Genomic DNA, 23617 nt, shown 5'->3' with positions numbered 1-23617 from the left:
AAGGTGTAGAACCATCTCAAGGATGATCAGAAGAAATGGACAGCACCTGAGTTAAATATATGAGTGTCACAGCAAAGGGTCTGAATACTTAGGACCATGTGATATTTCAGTTTTTCTTTTTTAATAAATCTGCAAAAATGTTAACAATTCTGTGTTTTTCTGTCAATATGGGGTGCTGTGTGTACATTAATGAGGAAAAAAAATGAACAAATGATTTTAGCAAATGGCTGCAATATAACAAAGAGTGAAAAATTTAAGGGGGTCTGAATACTTTCCGTACCCACTGTATATATATATGTATATGTTAAAAAAACCTTGCTACGTGTACTGCGTTAGGCTTGTCATAGCACTTGCATTTTATTGCTCTTTCGTTGGTTTTGATTGCATCTATTGTCCTCATTTGTAAGTCACTTTGGATAAAAGCGTCTGCTAAATGACTAAATGTAAATGTAATGTAAATATAAGTACACTTAAATATACTATAACTCTATATTTATATTAACTTTAAATGTAATATTGAATAACACTACACTTATAAATATAATCAAGTACTTTAAATGTGTTTTAGTATGTTAGTCGGCACATCAAAATAAGTGCACTTCTTCAAAGCAGGACAAGATTATTAAACATTGATTTAAAATGTACTTTAACGTATATTTTATACTTTGACATTATTTTAAGAAACATACAAGTGCATTTTAAGTACACTTAATTGGCTTTTTATTTGATTAGTAATACATTATTTTAAATTACAGTTTTTTTTTTTAATATACATTTAAGATTTGTAATACACTAGTCAATTAAGTATTGTTAAGGGTTAAGGCAAACATATAAGAAAAAGTGTGTATTTCATGCACTTCAAAAAATGGCTAATTTAATGACCTTTTGCATTCAATTTATATGGGGGAAAACTAAAAAGTCAATGTGAACTGCCCATTGCAAACCATTTTACCTCCATAATTTGACATATATATGAGTAAAACGGGATATTCCTCAAGAAAAAGTGTAGGGTCAGACTTGTTTGTATTGTGGGAAAAGTGTTGATTATAGAATGCACCCAGAATAAATGTGAGTATGCTACAAAACAAAGACTAATTAGAAATGTTACAGCCATGTGTCATCTGCGGTGAGGGAGTGTCACATATTCTGATCAAGGAATATGAATAAAAACACTTTCTTGGGAAAAACATGCACCAACGAATTGCACGCAATATGACTAAGAACATGCATTAAGAATGCAATTCTGATTTCATATTCACCAACGGTAATATTAACTTGCCAGAGTAACAGCAGAAATGCTTCGAAACAGACATTAAATTGATTTTAAATGCAAAAACGCTGGAGAGAGAGATCCCAACCCCCTCTGCTGCCTGCCTGTCTACATTCTCCCCGCACAACACTCGCACTTCTGCTGATATAGTGAGCGACTGACCCCCTCCTCCTCACACACACACACACACATGAGCGCGTTTATAACAGCGTTTTGACTCTATTTTACTTCACAACAGTAAAAACCAGTTTGTGAGCAGCAGCGAGCGACACAGGTCAGGCGCAGGCGCAGGTTCTCTCCCATCCCCCACAGCCAGATAGCAAAGTTCTGCTGCTTCTGCAAGCACAGAGAGAGAGAGAGAGAGAGAGGGGGTGGGGAGCGAGCGAGCGAGCAGCAGTGTTTGAGTGGGGGAAAGAGCATGGCTGTTTCCATTTGGTTATTTACTTTGAGCTGTCTCTAAGCTCTCCAGTATCTCTTTACCAAACCAAATACACGTTGCACTGTTGAATTTGGGGTTGGATTTGGTGTGCCAGATTTGATTGCTGCGGCCTACGCAGTTTTTTCTCTCTCTCTCTTTCTCTCTGGCTTGCACCGCATTTCACTTTTTTTCATTTTCACTTCCTGCTCTCGGTCCATCCCCCATCCTCTTTCCCTTTCCATCGCTCTCTCTCTGAACACATGCGCACATACACATTAGCACACAGGCTGTAATTTCATGCTGTCCTCTGCACAGATCAAACATAATGCTGCTGCAATAAACCCTCTCATTTGCTGTCTGAAATATGCAAAAACACACTTGGGCCTAAACATTTGTGTATATTAGCAATGCTTTGTTGTACATTCATGTGATATTGAATAGTTTAAGTATTATTCTTTTGGTTTGTTGTATAATTGTTTTATTCTATTATTAGTGGCATGCACGATTTGAACAAACACCTTATCCTAAACACTGAAGTGTGAAATGTTTTACCTTAAAATACCTTGTTGTATCCCAGTTTAATATACTGAGAGGCATTGTAAACACTGTGGCACCGTTATTCCTTGCAGTGTTGTTATTGTTAACTGAGACAAAAACTATTACAGATTATTTTCGCTAACTGAAATAAAATTAAATGTAAAAATTAGAAATGTTGTCTTAGCAACTAATTGAAAAAAAAAAAAAGATTTGTGCTAAAATAGTACTAAAGTTACTGGAAAACTGAAATAAATATAAATAAAAGCTAAATACAAATATTTAAAAAATAAAAATGACAAAAGAAAACAACAAAATTATTAAAATGAATTCTGAAAATATAAAATATTTTTGTTAACTGAAATAAAATATAGTATAAACATTAGATTAAAAAAATTGAAATGCTGCCTTGACAACTAACTGAAATAAAATGTTTAATACTAAAACTGAAATTAATATAAATTAAAGCTAAATAAAAACAGTAAAAAAAAAAAAAAACTAATAAAACTAAACTAAAATTCAAGTGAAAACTGACAATATAAAAATAGTTGCTAATTCAAAATATAAATAAAATACTATTATAGTAAATAAAAATATAAAAATAACATGGCTTCAACCAATGGCGTGAGTTTGGGGGCGGGGTTTATCTTTTTGCCTGACCATTGGTAGATGGGAGGAGTGTTCATGAAACCTGTTTGAAAACAGTCATTAGACTGATCATTAATTCTATTTGATGCCACTTCGGCACTGAAATGACACATTTCCCCTTTAAAAGTTAAGCTTGTAAGTCACACCGTTTTGTGCTGTGGACATGAATGAGATCTCCAGTCATATGGTTTGAGGTGTGCTCAGCCTGGAGACATATTTTTGCTTGGCAGGTGATAAATGGGTGAATAAATGTCAGCTCAAACTAGATACATAGATACAAAAGTATTATCAATACATGGAGGTGGGCCGACACCCAACCACCTAGCAATCACCCAAAAAACCCTAGCAACAACCTAGCAACACACCCATAACACCATGGCAACTGCATAATGTCCTGGAAACAGCACCTTCGCATTGTAACAGTGAGCTTTGAATAGACTCATTTTCTTGTGAAAAAATTTAGTTTCAATTTTTAATTGCACGCAACATTTTTTATTTTTTTTTAATAATAATAAAAAAAAATACTGTAGGTTAATTTACATTTAGGCATTTAGCAGACGCTTTTTATCCAAAGTGACTTACAAATGAGGACAATATAAGCAATCAAAATCAACAAAAGAGAAATGATATGCAAGTGTTGTGATAAGTCTCAGTTAGCCTAATGCAGTAAAGATTTTTTTTATAATAAACAAAAGAAAAAAGTAGATAGAATAGAAAAATTGAACATTAGTGTTAGAGGGGTTTTTACAAAGAAATTTTTTTCGAAAGAATAGAGAACGCTAGTTTTAGAGGATATTTTTTATAATAATAATAATAAAAAAAAAGAATATAGAAAAACAGAATACTAGTGTTTGAGGATAATTTTTTGGATAAAAAGAAAGCAAGCATTGTAAAGAGTGCAAGTGTTAAAGGTCAAGTGTTTTTTTTTTTTAAATAAATAAATAAAAACAAAATATATTATAGAAATAGAACGGAGAGTGTTAGTGTTAGAGGGTCAAGTATATTATATATAATATAATATAAAAGATTCAGTCAGAAAATATAATATAATAATACATATTTCACAATAAAAGCCGAGGCTCACGGGCGTGTTTTGTGCTGGAGCCCAAACTATGTCAAAGTACCTCGAGATGACACACTTCTCCCTCTCTCGCGCTCCGCTCCGGATCCGCGCTCCACGACGCGTTTTGCACGTGACCACGCGCTTCGGTAAAATGGCTGTGTCTCGCGGAGCCTCGTGCTGGTTTGATCGGTTTCTCTCTGGCGCTCTCGCTCTGTAAGAGGCCCCCCCTCCACACACTCACACACACACACGCACACACACACACATACATACACACACTCACTCACTCACACACACATTGGTGTCGGTTAAATCCATTCCCGGGACCTTTATTTATATTCTCCAGGAAACTTTTTCCACTCGAGCCGTGTTCGGGAGAGAGGACCGACTCCGGTCTGAAAGTGGAAGGAATGCTACGGGACGCGGGCTTTATAACGTCTTCGTAAGAGCGTTGTGTTTATATTCAAAGTGACTCGCGGTGAACGAGAGAGTGAGAGGGAGAGAGAGAGATCATGGCCGCTCAGGTCGCCACTCTCAACGCTAGCCCGCCCGCCGAACTCAAAAAACCGGAGCGGGAGCCGCAGGACGAGCCGGTGCTCGGGGAGAAGCCGCAGGAGAGCACCGACGCCGGATCCCCGGGACAGAAGGAGCTGCGCGACGGGGCCGATGTGGGAAACGCTGCTGCCGGGGGAGGAGGAGGAGCAGGCGACCCTGACATGAAGAACGGTAACGGGAATCCGTCCAGGGTGAACAATAACAACAGCCAGAATGATCCCGACGGGAATAGCCACCCCGGTATGGCTCCACAACACTCGGCCGCCTTCCCTCCGCCTCCGTACGGCTACAACCAGCACTACAACCGGCCCGCTTTTCATCAACATGGCGGACAACAAAGCCCTGGCATGGCAGGGCCGGCGGGGATGGACCCATACCCGCCCAATTCACACGAGCACGGCTACCAGAACCACTTTAACAACTCCAGCCCCTTCCTCAACCGGACTCCGTACAACCAGGGCCAGGGCTACGGCGTGAATTCCCCGCGAAACAGCCAGCCGCCTTCAGCCGGGGGGCAGCCGGGCAAGCAACCGCCGCCGGTAGGAACTAACGTTAATGTTAACGTGACCGCCGCTTCCTACAACAGCCAGAGGTACAACATGGGGACCCCTCAGCCCACATCCACCCCGACTCTGAACCAGCTCCTGACCTCCCCCAGCTCGGCCAGGAGCTACCAGAGCTTCCCCGCCGCGGAGCTCGCAGGCCAGGAAGCGGCTGCCAAAGGAGCGGGGGACCTGGGTCAGTTCGGCGCGGCTCATCCAGCCTGGCAACAAAGAAGCCATCACCCCCCTCCCATGAGCCCTGGAAACACCGGACAGACCCTTAACAGGAGCCAGGTAAACTTTGCTTAACTCGGCGCTCGGCTGCGAGAGAGAGAGAGTCTGCCATTGTTTCTCAGTCTGCTCTAAAATGGCTGCCTGTGTTTTTCCAGCGAACACAGTCCATATAAGCAGCTGTTTCTGAGCTGTGTTTCTGTGCGTTGTTGTCTCACTTTGGGCTAGTTGTGTGCTGGGGTGAGAGGGGCACGAGGAATTGGGAAGTAATGCTAATTTTCGAGGCTGCGTGCAAAGAGCAGCGCGTAAACTGCTTAGACTAGTCTTCAGAGGTTAGCCGTCTAATGTGTTTTCATCTAGACCGCTCGCAAAAATGAAGGTTGGCCCAATTTTAGTCGGAAAAGTGAGATTGGTTATTTCTTGGCTAACTGCTAACGTTAGTTGGTCAAACTAGTTCTTAAAACACAGCCTTAACATGGTGGCTATGTTTATCCAACTGTCTCCAGCGCAGATGCTGCTCATGAAAAGCCCAGCTCTGTAGGAAAGTTTAAAGACGTGTTTTGGCTTCGGTTTGGTGCGAAATGCTATCGCTAGTTGTTTGATCACGGCTAGTTTATTCCCACTCTCGCCCTGGCCCTTCTCCGATGCTAAAAACACCGAATATGTTAGCATCCGGGGGCTAAACGAGAACACTGTCGCCTCGTGAACCGTTAAGCTCGGTTTGCTTTGAAACGCGCCTCGTTTGGGTGTGTTTTGAGGCGTTTTTCGGCCGTGCGTGTGTGTAAACAGGCTGGGAGCTGTGAGTAAGTGCAGCGGGCTGCTTTGCTTTGGGATTTGAATTATGGAGGTAAAATCCTTCTGTCAAAGGCAGGAGACAGTTGGTCTTAGGTTGACACGCGAGCTCAAATCTGATTGGCTGCCTCATCTCCTGCGCTTGGCCATTTATAATTGCATCTAATGCAGCAAAGAGCCCCGCCGACGAGCTGCTCCACTTACACTCACTGCGTGCATGCAGGCACTTTTAAGGCTTTGAATGCATGCAGTATGGTTGTTAACGAGATAATTAAGTCGTTTTTGAGACACGGTGTTTGCTATATAAACAAAACATTGTTTTTATGTAACTTGTGCTTAATTTTTTTTTGTAGCATTTCGTAAACAAAGGGCATCCATGCATAAGTCTGGTTTGTTTTTAACAATTAAATTGATTAATAAAATTCAAGGTCTTATTTAAGTGCATGCAATAAAGATACAGGTGTGTTATTTTTGTAGCAATGCATCTTTTGCTAATTTAGTAAGTTTAATTGCACAGGAGTCTGTTTAGTTGAAATGCACACATTTTAGTGATGCATTTTTCTTTTTGCATGGTCTGAAATGTCCAGTGGTAGGACTTATTTGCGTTGTTTATAAAAAGGAGTTATCTTAATGAATAATAGGTTACATGATGATAGGTTCTCTCTTTTTATTTTTATTTTTTTTTATCTAAGTTGTCAGCATCTAGGTTTCCGGATATGTGGACTATTTGTAACATCCTGATATTTGTGGCATCCAAAGGTCTTAAAGGAATAGTTCACAGCAAAATAGGTATTTCTTGATTTACTTACACACCAAAGTGTATAGGACTTTGTTTATTCAGCTGAAGAGAAATGAAGGTTTTGGGGGGAAAATATTCAAGGCTTTCTCTTCATCTAATGCAAGTCTAATCCAAAATCCCCAAAAATGAAGAATAAACGAAGAATAGCTAACAAACAAACTTCTTGGTTCAAACTTGTCAGCAATAGGTCAGTTCTTTCTAATAATGTCATGAGTAAGCTTTCCAATGTTGTTGTGAATTAAAACAGGCTGGACCAAGGTTAGCATTTAGTTAACGCATGTATAATTAAAAAAAAAAAAAAAGTTTTTCTGTTTTTTTCTAGAGAAGACTCTTATTTGTTTGCTGGGTTCGTGTGGATTACTTTGAAGCTGTCTAAAATACAGATTTTGCTCCACTGAAAATGGTCTAAGTAAGCAACGTTCATTTGCTTTAGATGGAAAAAGAAAATAAGTTTTTCTCCAAAACCTTAGTTTCTTCTTGACTGAAAAAACAAAGGCCTAAACATCTTAAATGGCCTGGGGGTGTGTAGCATCAAAATGCGTGTAATTTAGTGGAATTTTTCTTGCATGGCCTGAAATGTCCAATAATAGCGGTGTATTAATATCAGAGATGAACTTTTCATAACTTGAGGATGTTTATGCATGTTATCTGCATCCAGGTTTCTTAGTATTTAAATTTCAGGTTGTAATTAGGAGGGAGAATCCCTGCTGTATGCATCGTTTCACAGCACTGATCCCAGTACAGGTGACATTGAAAGTCACATGCTTGTTCAGACTCAATGTGTGCGTGTGTGTTTACAAGCAGTGTAGGAGTTAACCAAGAGTCGCTGCTGTTTTACTACCGTCCTGTGATCATCAGCAGTATTATTCTGTCTTTCTCAGGATCACACCTTTCCTGAACGCTCCCTCATGTTTCTGAATGAGAGAATAATGCTTAATGACGTGATTGCTGTGCTCTCATTGTGGAAATGAAGGGTTTTAATGACTCTGAGGCAGAGATTTTCTTACCGTGTTTGCTATGCAATAACCTTGATGGGTAAACAAGAATGTTTCCCTTAAAACAATTAATCTGTTCTTGTCTAGAGTGTTTTCATTTTTATGTAAGGGTTTTAAAACTTTGCATTTGTTGTGGTTCTGTTATGTGCTTGCACCCGTAGGTTAATTAAAGTAACATTGTCTTATTTTTATCAACATTACAGGTGATTTAGTTTAGTGTGACTGTTGGATGTTGATGCACAGAAACGGTTATTTGTAAGTTTGTGCACACTATAAAGTGCTGCTTGAGATTTGAATGTTTGTGTAGTTTGCTGAAAACACTGCTAACTTATTTAATGAGTGAATGTGGAGGGGATGTTGAAATCTGACGGGCTGTGTGGATCTGGTTATAGCTTTATACAGATGGCTGTATTTATTCCTTCAGTTCAGAATAGTGCCTAGATTTGTGTATTTGAAGGTCCGATTGTAAGCAAGAGAAATGTGTGGCGTAAAGGGTTTTGAGACCACAGATTTGCATGAGTGATGCAGTGGATGGCTTGAACTTGATGATGGTGTGTAATTTTTCAAAAGCATCCAGCCTTGTCCATATCTATGCTAATATTAAGTGGGCTTGTTTTGTTTACAAATACCAGTACTGTATATTTTGAGCGCCAAAATAAACTAGCAGTTATTATTTGTAATGATAATCTTTCTTTTTTTTTCTTTTTTTCTTTCTCTGCATGTGAGCTTTTCATGTCAGATTAATTAGCCCAGAGATAAATATGTCCTGAAGATAAAATGAGTAAAATCTTGAAGCCAGGAGCGATTTTTCTTTAGCCGATTATTATTTTGAAGTCATAAACTAGGGCATTAATGTCTGTGTTTGGCAAATATAAGGAAAACCATGCAGATACGCTTATATTAACCCCTGTAGAAAAATGTTCTGTAAATTTATTTGCTAATTTATTTTTGTTTTTGATGTGCAAATGACTTAAAAGGGTCAATTTTTCATTTATTTCCAGAAACCATAATTTTAACCTAGAAGCCACTATTACAAAGTAGATGTTATTGTGGTATGAAGATATTTCTATTAGGTTTTCACTAAAATGTAATACTATTTTTAATTTGTGCATACCAATATCACACATTTATTTGTTCACTTATTTATTTTTTAATAATGGGACTTCTGTGAACTTTTTGAGCGATTGTGGATTGTTGACCCAAGAGTTTTGAATGAATTGAAATGAGAATCGATGAATCGGTGGTATTAACATGGCACTTAATGATTAATATTTACATGTAATGCCAAGATTCTCCAAAGGATATTATTGTTTTACAGGTCTGTTTGAATGTTACCGGGTTGCCCTTTAAACTGCTCAAGACCAGTCTTTCTGACCCAGACTTTGGCATTGACCCGTCCGGTTGCCCTGAGAGCAGCGTGTTTCTGTTTGAGAGGGAGAATCCTATCCCAGCATCCTCGAGTGAAGGGCACGGTCTCGGTAGCCTGCGGGGTAATGAGTGAACTGTTGCTGCCACAGCACACTGTCTGCACTGCTGAGTAATGAATCTCCACATGCTGCCTCACTCTGTGTATGTGTGTGTGTGTGTCACAGATACTTAGGGAAACAGAGCTGGGAGGGGGTGTTTTTGTGAATGATCCTTTGCTGCCTGCCGGTGACAGCTGTGCGCTTGTGAATGTGGGTGGGTGTGTGAGCGCGCACATGTTAGCGGACGCCGGGAGGAGCGCTCTGACCCGCTCATGCTGCATGCGCCACCGGCCATCCGTCCGTCTCTTCAGGAGCGTTTACGTCGCACAAACCCTGCACAAATTGGCCTCTCGTACGCTTGCTGTACCCACGCAAAAGCACTCGTGCAGCCCTCGTACTCTTCTGCACACTGCATCCACTCCTCATATTACTCTGGCTCGGTCTTGTCATGCCTCTTTCTTCGCTTTTCACTTGCTCAAGCTGTGTACTGCTTTGCATTCGGCTCGGCTGTGCGCTAGATATATCTGGTGAGCGCAAAGAACGCACTTCTGAGGTAAATAAAGCAATAGCATGTGATTTCAAAATGGTCTAGTCGCTGGATTGCCTGAACGACTAGTTGATTAGACAGTGTTCGGGAAGCCTTATATAATTAAGTTCACTTGACCCTGATTGGATGATTTTAGAGTTTTTATCATGCTGACTGTATTAAAGCTGCTTCTCAGTCATGGTCCTGGACCCAACACTCAAATGTTGGATGTCTTCCTTCTCCAAGTCCAAGTCTGGTTGCTCTACTAATGATTTGTGAAGAGTTGCTCAAATCATTCGTAAGTTTTTATTTTTTTTCTTAAAGTCCCCCTGTAGTCAAATATTTTATCCCTTAAAACTTATCTTTGATCATCAAAATGACATATTTAAATGTTTTTTTTTTCTTGTGAAAATAATTTTCTCATGCCTTAAAATAGCTTGAATGTTACTCAACACCTTTGCCTCATTTACTATACGCTGATCTATGAATATGCAAATTAGCCCACTCACTCAGTCGCACCAGCCAGCGCCTCCTAATCCACGGATAATGACTGATAAAACTGTTTTTACTAGTGGACAACTACAGTGCATATTGTAACATTCGTTAGACGATGTTGTGTCCTGAAATGCCTTGAAGACTCGAATGCGGCCGTTTGTGATTCTTGATTCGCGCCTGCAAGCATACGCGTGTGAAGTACAGATGCTGATGCGGGAGAGGTGGGCTACTTTTACACTGTTGCCGTGGGTTATAATGCAAGTTAATGGTTCTAAATTCACATGAAACCTCGGCTTTATGGGTTTTTTGCTCTAATTTATGTTTGGTTTTGTGCTGGTATTGGTATATTTTGGATGTTAGTGATGGGAATCAATCCCTTGACGTTATTGGTTTGTGACGCAGCAAACCGAGGGCTGTTTCTGGGTCAGCCTTTGGGAAACTACTGTTTTAAGGAGAAAATACTCAGCAATGGTGTTGATTTTAATGGATTGGCACATGGTTGGTCTAAAAGCATATTAAAAACACCACAGAGGCAAATAAACAACATACAAAACTTGATTTTCACTACAGGGGGACTTTAAATTTGAAAGTAAAATCCACAGTCTTGTTAACTTTAGTTTGTAACTTAGTTTTGTTGCACCATTGGTTCTTAAGGCAGAACGCACCTAATAGGTCATTAAATCTTACTAAAGTAATGCATTAGTCTAAGGATTTGATATTTACCTTCAATGATCCAGTAGCAGCCTTCAAAGTTGTTGAAATTCAGTGAATCTCAGTTCATCCTCTCAATGCTAATTAATGGCAAAATTACATTTCTAATTAAATAAGGTTTAGTCTTGAAATCAGCGTTGGGCGATATGTTCAATCGTCCTGTCCTATAGCCTGTGAGATCACTGATACACAGTATTATCTAGCTAATTCATTTTGTGAAAATGTAAATGATGTCAAAATGCAAAAAAAAAAGAAATAAGCTCTAATTTTAAATTAGATGGTATTACTATCATAATAATAATCTTGCTTTCGTCAAAGGCATTAGCCCCAGGCGATGTCTCTAAATACCGTGTCGTCTATCGGCACAACCCTACTTGAAATAACTTTAGGCATTTTTATGTTAATAACATTTCTGTAATGTGTCTTAAAGGAGGCAACACATTAATATTGGTTTAAAAAAAACAAATTGCGTTTGTTTTTTTTGCCATGAACGCCAAGTTGCACTGTTTAGATCAGCTTCATATAATTCATTAACACAATGCTCTCTCTTAATGTGAATATACATGTCAACATGATACATGTCTTGTGGACTGAAGTCTGTCAGATAAAACAGGATAATTTAATCAATCTAATATTTCCTTTCAATTTCATACTCCATAATTTAGTTTGTACATGGTCACATTCAACTAAGTTTTAATACTCAGTACTATGCAAATCGAAACCTAACACCCATTTACACCACAACTAGGCTAGGCATAGATTTAACTTGTGCACGGCTAGTGCAGTCAGCCCCAGATGATCAAAATATTCTGTGTTAAATAAAGGAGACATCCAAATTGTGCCGTTTTGTGGTACTTCACTTCCAGGACTGAAAAGCGCTGGTCTCTCAGCTAAAGCACAGCACACTGTGAGCATACTAATTACAGCACTGCCAGTGAAAATATTACACTCAACAAAGAAGAATACAGATAAAACGCTTGCTAGTGTGCTGGTGGGAAGTTGCAGTGCACTTTGCATCAATATTCTGCTGACACATTGACTTATTTATATCTAAATATAAATAAGTGAATGTGTGTTTCAATTGTACCAGTGGGTAATTTATATTAAATATCTTCAGAAGCATTAACAGTTTTCAAATGCTTTTGTTTTTTTCCCCCCATCTCTTAGTTTACAGCTGCAAAAACAAAATCACGTAACCGTGTCTATTGATGTGCATCAGAAAATAGACTTGTTGCATATTTGCATCTGCCTAAATGGGCTTACTGTAATTGATTATGCTTTTTAAGCACTTAAAGTGCTTTTTTTTTTTTTTTATGAAAAGTACTGTACAAATAAAGTTTCTTATTATTGTAATAACTTGATACCTTTTTAAGTTCTCAAGTGTGGCCAGTTCAGTCTTCCTTATTTTAGTCATTATTTTCACAACCAAAACCGTTATAAGAGTAGCGCCAGCTGCAAAGCAGAAAAAGCCAAGCATTGCTGCATATTTTAAAAATCCATTTTTGGTGCGTTATGATTTGGTTTGTACCAAGTCCAATATTGTGTACTGTCTAGGACTGAGTGCATGCAAATTCACATGCATCTTGTTTGACTTTATTCATTGGTTCTTCATTGGAATGTCCCTTGTTTCATTTCTCCTTCCCTTCTTCTGGGTTGGAACTTCTGCATGTTCCTACAATGAGGACGCCCATCTAAGGACCACCTTGGCACAATCAGTTGTTAAAAATTCAGTGCTAATCATTTTCCGTAGCGTACGGTTGATGATGAGGTGTTCCCTTTCTCCTCTGTGATTGGGGAAATGTCACATTTAAGCAATTCCACAGGGCTGTTTGGAAATGTGAGGGTAATGTATTTTCTTTTGACATTTACTTTTAAAATGTAGCAGATTAGCATAGTAATTTCCTCCTTCAAACTTATGGTCCCGGAGTCTGCAGGCTTCATTTACATGACACACATATGTGCGTGTTGTGCGGAGAACACCATTAACCTTTTACTGCCTACTAAGAGTCAGACACATAAATCAGAAATCACTCTAAACCCCAGTGATATGAAACCACAACTTAAGAATTGGTGGGAAAGGTGGTTTTCTGGTTGTATCAAAATGCATACGAAATACTTACTGCTATAATTTCTAACCACACTTGTGTATCACTCAAGTTGCTTTTATGTCTTTTTATTAGTCATCTGTCGGTGAATGTCATTATCACACTCTTCAATTTGAAGACTTTTTGTCTTGCTGTTGGAAAACGCACTCGTTTTTGGCTTCTTGTGATTTGTTTCTGCGCTGTTGCTCCTCTAAAGGATTATAAATCAGAACGTAAAGGTGATCTTGAGGTCTTCAGTGCTCTTATGTTGTTTATGTGGAGTTACAGAGTCTCTCCGTTCATATAAACACTGGCCTGAGGATTTGCATGCCCGCAATCCAACGGTATCTGAGAAGTATGCAAAGGACTGGAGCTGCTAAACAAACCTATTGTTAATGTTGCCATATGTTTTGGCAACGTAACGTGAATGATCTGTCAGTGTGTAGTCTGAAATGTTTTTTGATGTGCTTTAATTCAGTGCCGTATTTGTTTTTCAGAGTTATGTGAATGCTGCCTTGTTCAGTTTTATTTTATGTAGTATCTCTATGACAATAAAAACCTTTTTAAGCTGCAGTAGTGAAGTCCTGTAACTAATGGTTTAGTGATGGTATTTTTTTATTTTATTGATATCTAGTGCCTATGTCCAACATCTCAGTGCTGTCAAATTAAAGTCCCGCGCACCGTCAAAACAAGTTGCAACTTCCTGACCAAAGAGAAAATAAATTACTGGCTGATGCTGCTATTTACTTTTGAGCAGATTCTTAAACGGCGCTGATTGGTCATTGTGTTCACGCGCTCAACAGATACATCTGTGATTGGCTACAATGATCAACACTTCAAGCTCTTCACCGAGTGCTCACACACAAACACACCGGAACGTCTATCAGTGCATCCGTCGCTGTCAGTGGATCCCTAATATATCTGCACATAGATGGATCCGTGCTGATAGACGCGGCTTTCAAATGCTTCGGTGTGCTTCTGTGTGAGCGCTTGGTGAAGAGCATAAAGCGATGGTCATTGAAGCCAATCACAGTCATCTCTGTAGAGTGCGTGAACACAATGACCAATCAGCGCCGTTTAAGAATCTGCTCAAATCTTAGCGGGAAATGGACGTTTTTAAAATTTCAGTACCGAATGGAATCGTGGTCGGTACTTTAGACAACACTACACAAGCTAACGCACGCTTAAAATGCAGTGTAACACGTAGCCTTTGCGCGAATGCAGCTGTTTTTCTCCAGAAGTTATGATGTGTTTGTATTCATAACCCTCTCACACAAGTGCTTGTCAGTGTTATTGTTGCAGTCTCCACTATTTTGTTGTTGTTCTGTCTCTTAAGTTTCCTTTGTCTGTGAAACAATGGCCTGGGCCAGTCATGCCACCTTGTGGAACAACTGATTAGTGCAAAACAAAATTAGTGCACGTGTGACCTGAGCGTACAAAATATGCGCAGTTACAAAAATTGGGTGGTGCACATACTACTGGCCATGCAGCTTAATAGGGGTGTAAGAAAATATAGATACACGTGAGTATCGCGGTATTTTGTTTGGCTGTGACTGTATCGGCTCTCAAAAACGGAATATTGATAATTTAAAAAAAAAAAAAAAATCATACGAGATTCAGTTGTTTCGTTTTGAGTAGGGCTGCACGATATATCGCATGCGATATTTATTGCGCATCTTGTCAGTAAAGCCGGTTCTGTAATTTCCATCATGTGCGTGATTTCACATGCAGCTGCATTTACCACACAGAGCCGTTGTTCACTGACAAGCTGCGCAAAACCACGTTGATAATGTCATATCACGGCCGCTAGATGGCAGTCTTCATCTCTGAACTTAAACAGTGACAGGAAATACTAGCATTAGGGCATGCAATGTTAGCGTAGTTCGCTGCCAGTAATGGAGGATGAAAGAATTGTTCCAGTTTCCGTGTACAAAACTGAAGTGTGGCGTCATTTGGGTTTTTGTGGTAACATCCGGCTCCGTTCCGCTGCTTGCCGTGCCACAGCAGGCGTTAGGGTCGCTGCGAGGCTGCAGCTTTCTCTGGTGTTTGGGGCGTTTTGTGCAGTTGAGCAGTGCTTGCATCGCAGTCTCGGCAATTCCACGCGGAACATAAATACAAACTGAAAAACCTGTGAAATCCAAGTTGAATGGTTCTGAGAATGTTCAACATCTGTATATATTTTATTGTTTTACAATTGTTTTCTTTAGGAATCCTGCAAGCAATTTATTTTTCATTGATATTAACAAATATGTTTTGTTCAGATCAAAATGTTATGACATTGCATGTTACAATTGTAAACTTAAACTGTGAACCTTTTAAAGCAGGGTCTAAAATACATGTGGTCTTTTTATAAAATACATTTTATACATATACATTTAACTAAAGAATCCTGCAAGCACTTGAATTTCCCCCCTTTACTCATACTGCACAAAAAGTGGTTCAATAACGTTGAATGTTACAGGGACTGATTATTGCAAATGCAGATCCCAGTGTGTTCTTGTTAAACAATTTTTATTTATTTATTTTTTTGGTGGTGTGTTCTTAATGACAGCTTTCCTAAAAATATATCTTATTCCTAAAATAAGAAATATCCCAACATATCGCCTTGCTTACAGTATCGCAATATATCGTATCGCAACCCCTGTATCGTGATACGTATCGTATCGCCAGATCCTTGCCGATACACAGCCCTACAGCTAAATAAAAAAAAAATCCCAAATTTCAGCCAATATATATATCAGCATTGGCAATATATCCGTCAGCCACTACCTGTATCAGCATTGCTATGTCCTCAAGACTGTCTTTCTAATGTCTCTTCCTGTAATAGTTGGCTGAGGGCATCGCTAACTCACAGCTGTCACCACAAAGCAGTGAAGCTAACCACCTTCTCCTGATGTTTCAAAAGCACTGGCTGAACAGCGGCCTGGCTGACGGGTCCAAATCAACGCGCTAACTAGAAATATGCCATCTCTGCTGTCAGTGTAGTCGGCCATGGCTGCATTTCCTAAAGGAATGCTTATTCGGACAGCTTGTGATTGACGTGAACTGAGTGCAGCTGGAAACACATGCCACATTATCACATGGTGACTCCATATTCTCCCACATTGGTCCTGTAGTATGCTAGAAGTCTGTCAGCTGGTAGAGATGTTTTTGCACAGAGCGCAGGACTGCTTTTCTCTACTTTATTTACACAAGAGGGAGATAAGAAACATGGGCTAATGTGAGAGTGGGATGGGTCTCAAACAAATGAGGTTGGACGTGGGGAGAGTACAACGTGAAGCAAAGTTTGTTTGTTTACAGCTGCCTAGAAACTTCTATCTATGTTTTACATAAAATAACAGATTTTAACTGATATGCAGTCACAGGTGTGTATCAACATTATTTTTAACGTAAGATTGGATGTAACTAGAATGTAAATCCTTATTCTGATTTATATTGCAAAATGGTATTTATCAAATTTTAGTTTATCATAATCACAAACATACTGGTTTGTGGCACAAATAAGTTTACTGCACTTTAAACCAATAATAATAATAGTTTTCACAGAATAATTTCTTTTTTTTTTTTATTAAATCTTTTAATAATTGTTCTAATTCTACCACTCTTAGGCAGTGTTGGGGAAAGTTACTTTTAAAAGTAATGTATTACAAATATTGCATTACTCCCTAAAAAGTAACTAATTGCATTACTCATGGAAAGTAATGCATAACATAACTTTTAGGTTACACTTGCACATCTGGCCTGGGCTTGGTTTTTTTTTTTTTTTTTTGGCAAAAGTAAAAGCCCTTTCACACCAAAAGTGAGTAAATTTCTGATTGAAGGAAATGTAAATTTAAACTCATACTTATTAATATGGTTTTATTAGATCATCAAAGGTCAGCAGCAAAGACATTGGTTAGTAAATGGGGGTTAAATACATAAAGGATATTTGTGTTTAACATTTTAATTATTGCAGGTTTGTGTCATTCTGAGTTTGCATTTGACTGTTTTCATTCATTTTAAGGAATGCTGAATGAGTAAATGCATGTTCACATTTAGTCTAGATATACAGTAAGCTTCATGTTCACACAGCGCACACAACACCTTACTCCTGATTTCTCTCAACGTGGGGACAGGAGAGCTGTCAGTCAATACATGGGGAAAACAAAGTAACTGGCATAACTTATTTGCAAAAGTAACTCTGATATTTTCTTGTAAATTTAAAAAGTAATGCATTACTTTTATTAGTTACTTGAAAAAAGTAATCGGATTACATAACTCGTGTTCCTTGAATTCCGTTACCCCCATAGCATTTATCAGACCTTTTTTTTTTTTTTCCCAGCTGATTAACATAAAAAAAAAATCATTGAATCCACATGGCTTTAAAGAATATTTTATGCATTTAAAGTGGCAGACAACACCGCTGCATTGCCAGCTTATAATGCAGAACAGAATGTTACTGTCTGTTAGTGTGGGCACTAACATTGTTATAGATATTGTCATGAGCAGACCTTTATATTGTTTAAAGGGGTCATGATGTGATTTCATGTTTTCCTTAGGAGTGTTACAAGCTGTTTGTGCATGGATAAGATCCTAAAGTTGCAAAGACTAAAGTCTAAAACCCAGAGATATTCTTTATAAAAGTTAATACTTGTCCATGACTAAAACGCCTCATTCGAACACGCCCCCACATGTCTGTCACGGTGTGGGAAGATTTGCATAACACTGCCCAAATGTTTACACAATGAAAGAAGGTGTAGCTTTTATTCTCGCTGTAGTATTGTTGCTGCCACCACAATGTTGTGGAGACACTTAACAATTACGTCACACGCTTGAGGTATTCGGCCAATCACAACGCACTGGATAGCTGGCCAATCAGAGCACACCGCGCTTTTCAGACCGATGAGCTTTGTCAATATCGACGCGTTTCAGAAAGACAGAGCATAGAGGAGCAACAATGTATGTTCTGTGGAAAATGTGTTTTTTGAACCTTAAACTGTGTAAACACATTGCATTACACCAAATACACAAAATAATGTTCTTTTTAGCATTGTCATGTGACCCCTTTAATATAAAAATATTTTTAATGCTAACATGGTGGAAATAACTATATTACATTAGGATATAATGCTTTGTTCATCCTTGCGAATGTGAAGATCAGTGGGTCTTCTCTCCATTTGTAAATTCGTGAAGGTGTGTAACACACCTTTTTCCTTTGCTCCGGTTCTTTGGAGTTCACCAGGACAGTTGGAGGAGCGTCAGGGCTGTTGAGTTTGTCTGATGTAGTACCATTACGTGAGTCGAGCGCATGGAAAAGCTTGTTGACTGTAAAAGTCACTAATAATTCCTCTTTGCCGTGTCGCCACTGGTGGTCGTTTTCTCAATTTATAGCTTTGGTATTCCTCAAGCCGGTGAGGTGTAATTGAGAATTGAGGGAGTACGGCTTTCTTTTTCAGCGAGTCCTTTACTCAACAAATGAAGAGAATTTGCTGTTTAAATTGCTGTTGAGAAGATGAGACTTGTCTAAGCGAGGACCGAATCTCATTTGGAGTCACACTCCCATTGCGGAGAAAATCAGGGGACGGATGAGTTGAAAGCATTGCTTCTGACTCGTGTTTTTGTGACGCTTGACCTCAGACAGTAAACGTTACAAATTGAACCACTGTCGACACATGAAAGTTATTGAGAATAATTGAAAAAAAAAAAAATTTTAGTATTTGAATTGGGGCTAGGCGATAAACAATATCATACTGTAATAACAATACAATTTGTCAACAACTATGATTAGTTTTGGACATTTTTATGTGGATGAATCAAATGGCTGATCACACAGCAGAAAGAAAAACTAATAAGGTGGCTTTGTCTGAGACACAGACTCAAACATACGTGACACTCACTGTGTTTTCAGCGTCTGTGTTTCTATATACGAGGACATGAACACATGAACTTCATCTTCAGAGCTCACTTCACAAGCTTTTCACCATTTCATTTGAGATCTTAAACCACCAAATAAAAAAAATAAAAACTTGTAGAAATTATGGAAATATTAATATTGAATAATGTGCTTTTCAAAAGTAGTAGTAGTAGTAACAACACTAATGCTAGTAGAAGTAGTAGTAATAATAGTAGTAACACTAATACTAGTAGAAGTAGTAATAAATTTAATAACGATTTAAGCAACATCATGGAACCAATATTGTTTCATCCATGCTTTAATTTATACAGTTCTGTTGTGCAGCATCTTATTTTTTTTTAATTTGTTATATATTTTTTGGGTTTAACTAGTTAGTTAGTTTTTATGAACAAAAACGGTCTCAAATGTATACAAAAAGTATGAATTGTAAATTAAACCGTAAATTAAAAGGTAGCTACTCTGTGGAGTTTGTGAAAAAACAGGTTATTCATTCTGAAAGTCTAACAAATATATGGAAAGCATTTCCTTCCCTTTTAAAGATAAATGAATATTGGAATGAATAAAAGGGAGCATCATACATACCTTGATTTATAATTTTAGTGCCATGGAGAAAAAAAAAAGGTATTGATGGACAAAATATTTATTTGAATTGTTAAAGTTGAGTGTATTTGTGACATTCACTCAATAAGAGTGCAGTGCTCTCTGCTTCAGCACGTTCTGGAGGAGCTGACATCTTTCTGCTTGTTACGATTGTAAAAATCGTCCTGTATATGTTCAGCACTAACTGCTCCACGCTTGCGCTCCTGGGTAAACTACACACGAGTGCTGTGAATTGTATTAGTGTGTGTTGGTGTTTTGGCACAACAATAGTCCTGTGCTGTAGGCCTGGAGCGTTTGTCCGTGTGGAGGATTAAATTAGCAGCAGTTGTTTATCGTCCGTACCCAATCCATCTGTCTGGCTCAGTAGAGCCGGCGCTATCTGTGCTATCATACTTCACTCCAACGGGCCGACCTCTCAAACACACACACACACACACACACACACACACACACACACACACACACACACACACACACCCTTCCCGCTTCCCCAGCAGACAGTGAGACATTCCACCCGGTGTAACCTCCTCTGCCAAGAGCGCTTGGCTTTCCTCTATGCAGATTAGCCATGTGCTAATTGCAGTTATTTATTTTTTTTCCCACCCTTTTTGGAGAGGGAGTGAGAGAGGAAGGAAATCAGCCATGGACGAGCGATTGATTGGTGGATGAGGAGGAGGGGTTGAGAGAGCGGAGCCAAATAGCATGAGTTTCTCTGAGCCTTAACATGACTTCAGCGGAGAAGAGCTGATACGCCACTGATTCACAGACGCTAGTGATGATATTTGAATCAAGGTATTTTAAAATCTGCGTGGAATCAAAATAAACTATGCATACATTACGTTTAAAGGGGTCATCGGATGCAAAATTCACTTTTACATGTTTGAACATAAATGTGTGTTGGCAGTGTTTGTACACAACCACCCTATAATGATAAAAATCCACCCAGTGTTTTTTTTTTTTTTTTTAAATCTCTATAAATAATATTTTAAAATTAAAGTAAACAGTATCATTAGAACTGCTCGTGACCCCATGGAAGAGAGGGGTGGGGTGAGCAGAGCTCATTTAGCATTTAAAGAAACGTGCACTAAAATGGCTTGCTGTGAAAAGAGCTGATTTTGACAGGGTAAAAAGTGTTTTACGCTACCATTGAGAACCATTGTAACCAAAGTATGTTCTAGACTTCTCATTAAGACCCTAAAGAATCATATCAACTTGTGGAAAATGTTCATCCGATGACTCCTTTAAAAGTTCGGAGTGTCTATTTACACTAAGTGCAAATAGCCCGTCTTGTTGGCAAAAGGCTCGTGTGATTGAGTTAGTCAACACTAAAAAAAAAAGACGCTAAATCAACATCAGTTTCAGTGGCGTAGATGGTAAGACGCATGATTTTGACGCGATCGAGCCGAGTTCGAGCCCGCCTTTTGCCAAACTTTTTTTTTTTTTCTCTCTTTTCAAATCTCATATTGCATCATTATTTCACATTATTAGTGTTTTAACTGCATTTTAAATTAAATAAATGCAGTGTAGGTGAGCATAAGAGTTTTTCCACAAAACACCCCAAAATACCAACCTCATGTGCTTTCTGTTCCCAAAGAGAGTGTTATTTTTTTTAATCAAATTGTAATAACCTCTTCCTCTTTTTTTTTTTTTTTTTTTTTTTATACTTCAGTGTGATATCTATATCCTGTGTGCTGTTGGTTAACATTGACTTTTTGATCCAGTAGGAAATATGTAAACCCTGGAAAGAAAACTGCACTCAAGCTATTTCTTTTTTTTTTTTTTTTTGTGAGAGATTAAATCGACACCATGGTTTATTGCAGTAAATTAAAGTGATTCTTGAATTCAAATATTTCGTTATTTTTAGTCTTCATTATTTAATTATTTCTACACTTTAAGAATATATTGCACACTTGTGTCTTTTTCTTTTTAGTTTTTACTCTGAGAAACTGCACTCTTGTACTCTTATACTCTGAAAGATGCAAGTAAAATATTCTTCTTAGCATTATTTTTTTTCCTGATCCAGTCAATTGCTAATAATAAGTAATTCCCACCCTGCATTTATTACTCCTTAAGTATCCCATTTCAAATAGCCGCTGTTTCAAATTGATTTCGGTTTCTGCAAGGTTTTGTTTTCAAGAAAACCCAGCGGTGTTTCAAGAGAAAATCCCACGACTGGCTCATTGTTATTGTTGCCATTTACTAGTATCATTCATTAAAAAAGCGAAAGGGGAATAACCTCAGCGCATGAGACTGCGGCGGGAAATCCTTGAATTCCCTTCAGGGATCAATAAAGTACGTCTGTCTATTTAAAAATGAGAGACGGCGAGATATGCTGCTGCTTATCTTTGACCTTGCCCGAGGATGAATTAAAAGCACTTCATTTCTGAACAACTGTCATTCTCTCTCTCTCTCTCTCTCTCTCTCTCTCTCTCTCGCTGTCTCGTCTCACCCTCATTCCCGCACTTAAGGGAGCCTGGGGGTAATTCATGCACACGATACTGCGTGAAAGCAACCTCAGCGTTTCTCAGACTGGATGCGGGAACGTGCCAACAACTGCATGTTTACCACTGTCTCGAGCAGAAAGAGGAATTAGACATCCATTGGCCTGCCATCTTGATTTGTGGGCCGTTCCCTCAAAGCGACGCACAAAAATGAATTTGTTGTTGAAGTAATAGTTTTCACTGGACATGTTCTTAATGCAGGGGTGTTAAATCTTACTTATTCTAACCATGTAAAATCCTAAGACTATAAATGGAGATGGCAACTTGAGGTCAGAGGTTTACTCAGATCTTTGTTCAAGCATAATTCATCATCTTCCACTTCCATTACCCTTTCGGTCGAAGGCCTCGCTGATCTCAGCCATAACCTCATGCTTCATCACAGCATGTAGACGAGATAAAGCATCTACCATTCTTATACATGTAAACACTGCTATAATTGGGGCCCTGTAAAATCTGTTTTATTTATTTTTCATTTTTAACTTTTCTAGATTCAAATTTTTTTTTTTCATTTGGTTTTCCAAATAGTTAATTACATTTTATTTATTGAAAAGTAATGCCAAACTAATTAAAGTCATGAAACGTATTAACTTGTATTATAAATTCTTTTTTTTTTTTTTTTTTTAACAAATTTGTTGTTTTTCATTTAAATTTGACTGGATTCTGATTTAATGTTTAAATGAATAGTAATGATCAAAATGGTTGATTATTCTGTGATATGTAATTCAATGTTTCTTGTAATCAAATTATGGCATAAAGCGCTGCACAACGGAGGTTTACTAATAAAATTAAAACATGGAAGAAAATTTGTGTGATTTATTCCTTAAGTAAAGGTTTATTATTTATTTTAGTAGCAGTAGCAGCATGTACTGAACGATAGTTATATTTATCACAATTTCTTCAAGTAAAACCGAACGGTTGTTTTGAAGAGATTTGTTTTTGTATGTGATATGACTGCATTTTCCCTCAAATTTCATATTTAAATAGTCTGGTTTAATATTCACAGACTTTAAAAGGTCCATTTCGCTATTTGATTTAATTGTACTGACCTACTTTTGGCAAATTCCGTGACATTCTGCGTTTTACAGTAAATTCCATTCCGTGATTCCAACCACTTTTTGCAGAAATCATAGGGCCTATGTATTGTCAAAAATGAACACTAAAGGTTTTTTCTATGCTGGCCTTGTTACAAAACTGTATTTCTTCCATTAATCAACTGAGCTCTCCACAGTAGAAGCATTGGTTGCAGCCCACAACGCTTGTTCATCTGAAACGCATTTAAAAATATCATGTTGTTTCTTCCTTATATTGATGAAAGAAAGGGTCCAGATTGACCTCAGATTTTAAGAGAGCCTTATTACAGCTGCTGGAGGAGCAGTGGTGGCAGATGGGACCTGTTACCATTTCAGGAGTCCTGTCCCGTGTCTCCGTGCCTTCACCGGTCCTACTGATCTTTGAGAAATGGGAAAGCGTGTGTGTTTGTGATTCTCAGGGGAT

General features: G+C 38.4%; 1 protein-coding gene across 1 annotated transcript in view; it reads left to right on the top strand.

The window, feature by feature from the left end:
* The first annotated feature begins 3982 nt into the window (after nucleotides 1-3982).
* arid1ab (AT-rich interactive domain 1Ab) overlaps nucleotides 3983-23617 on the top strand; it is a 66666-nt gene continuing 47031 nt past the window's right edge. The window contains 1 exon segment of the mRNA XM_058752465.1: nucleotides 3983-5324. Within this exon segment, the coding sequence (XP_058608448.1) occupies nucleotides 4446-5324 (879 nt within the window). The 5' untranslated portion in view covers nucleotides 3983-4445.

This window comes from Onychostoma macrolepis, chromosome 19, assembly GCF_012432095.1.
Source record: "Onychostoma macrolepis isolate SWU-2019 chromosome 19, ASM1243209v1, whole genome shotgun sequence".
Classification (NCBI taxonomy): Eukaryota; Metazoa; Chordata; class Actinopteri; order Cypriniformes; family Cyprinidae; genus Onychostoma; species Onychostoma macrolepis.
The sequence above is the reverse complement of the archived record's forward strand: the minus strand, read 5'-3'. Positions and strand labels throughout refer to the sequence as shown.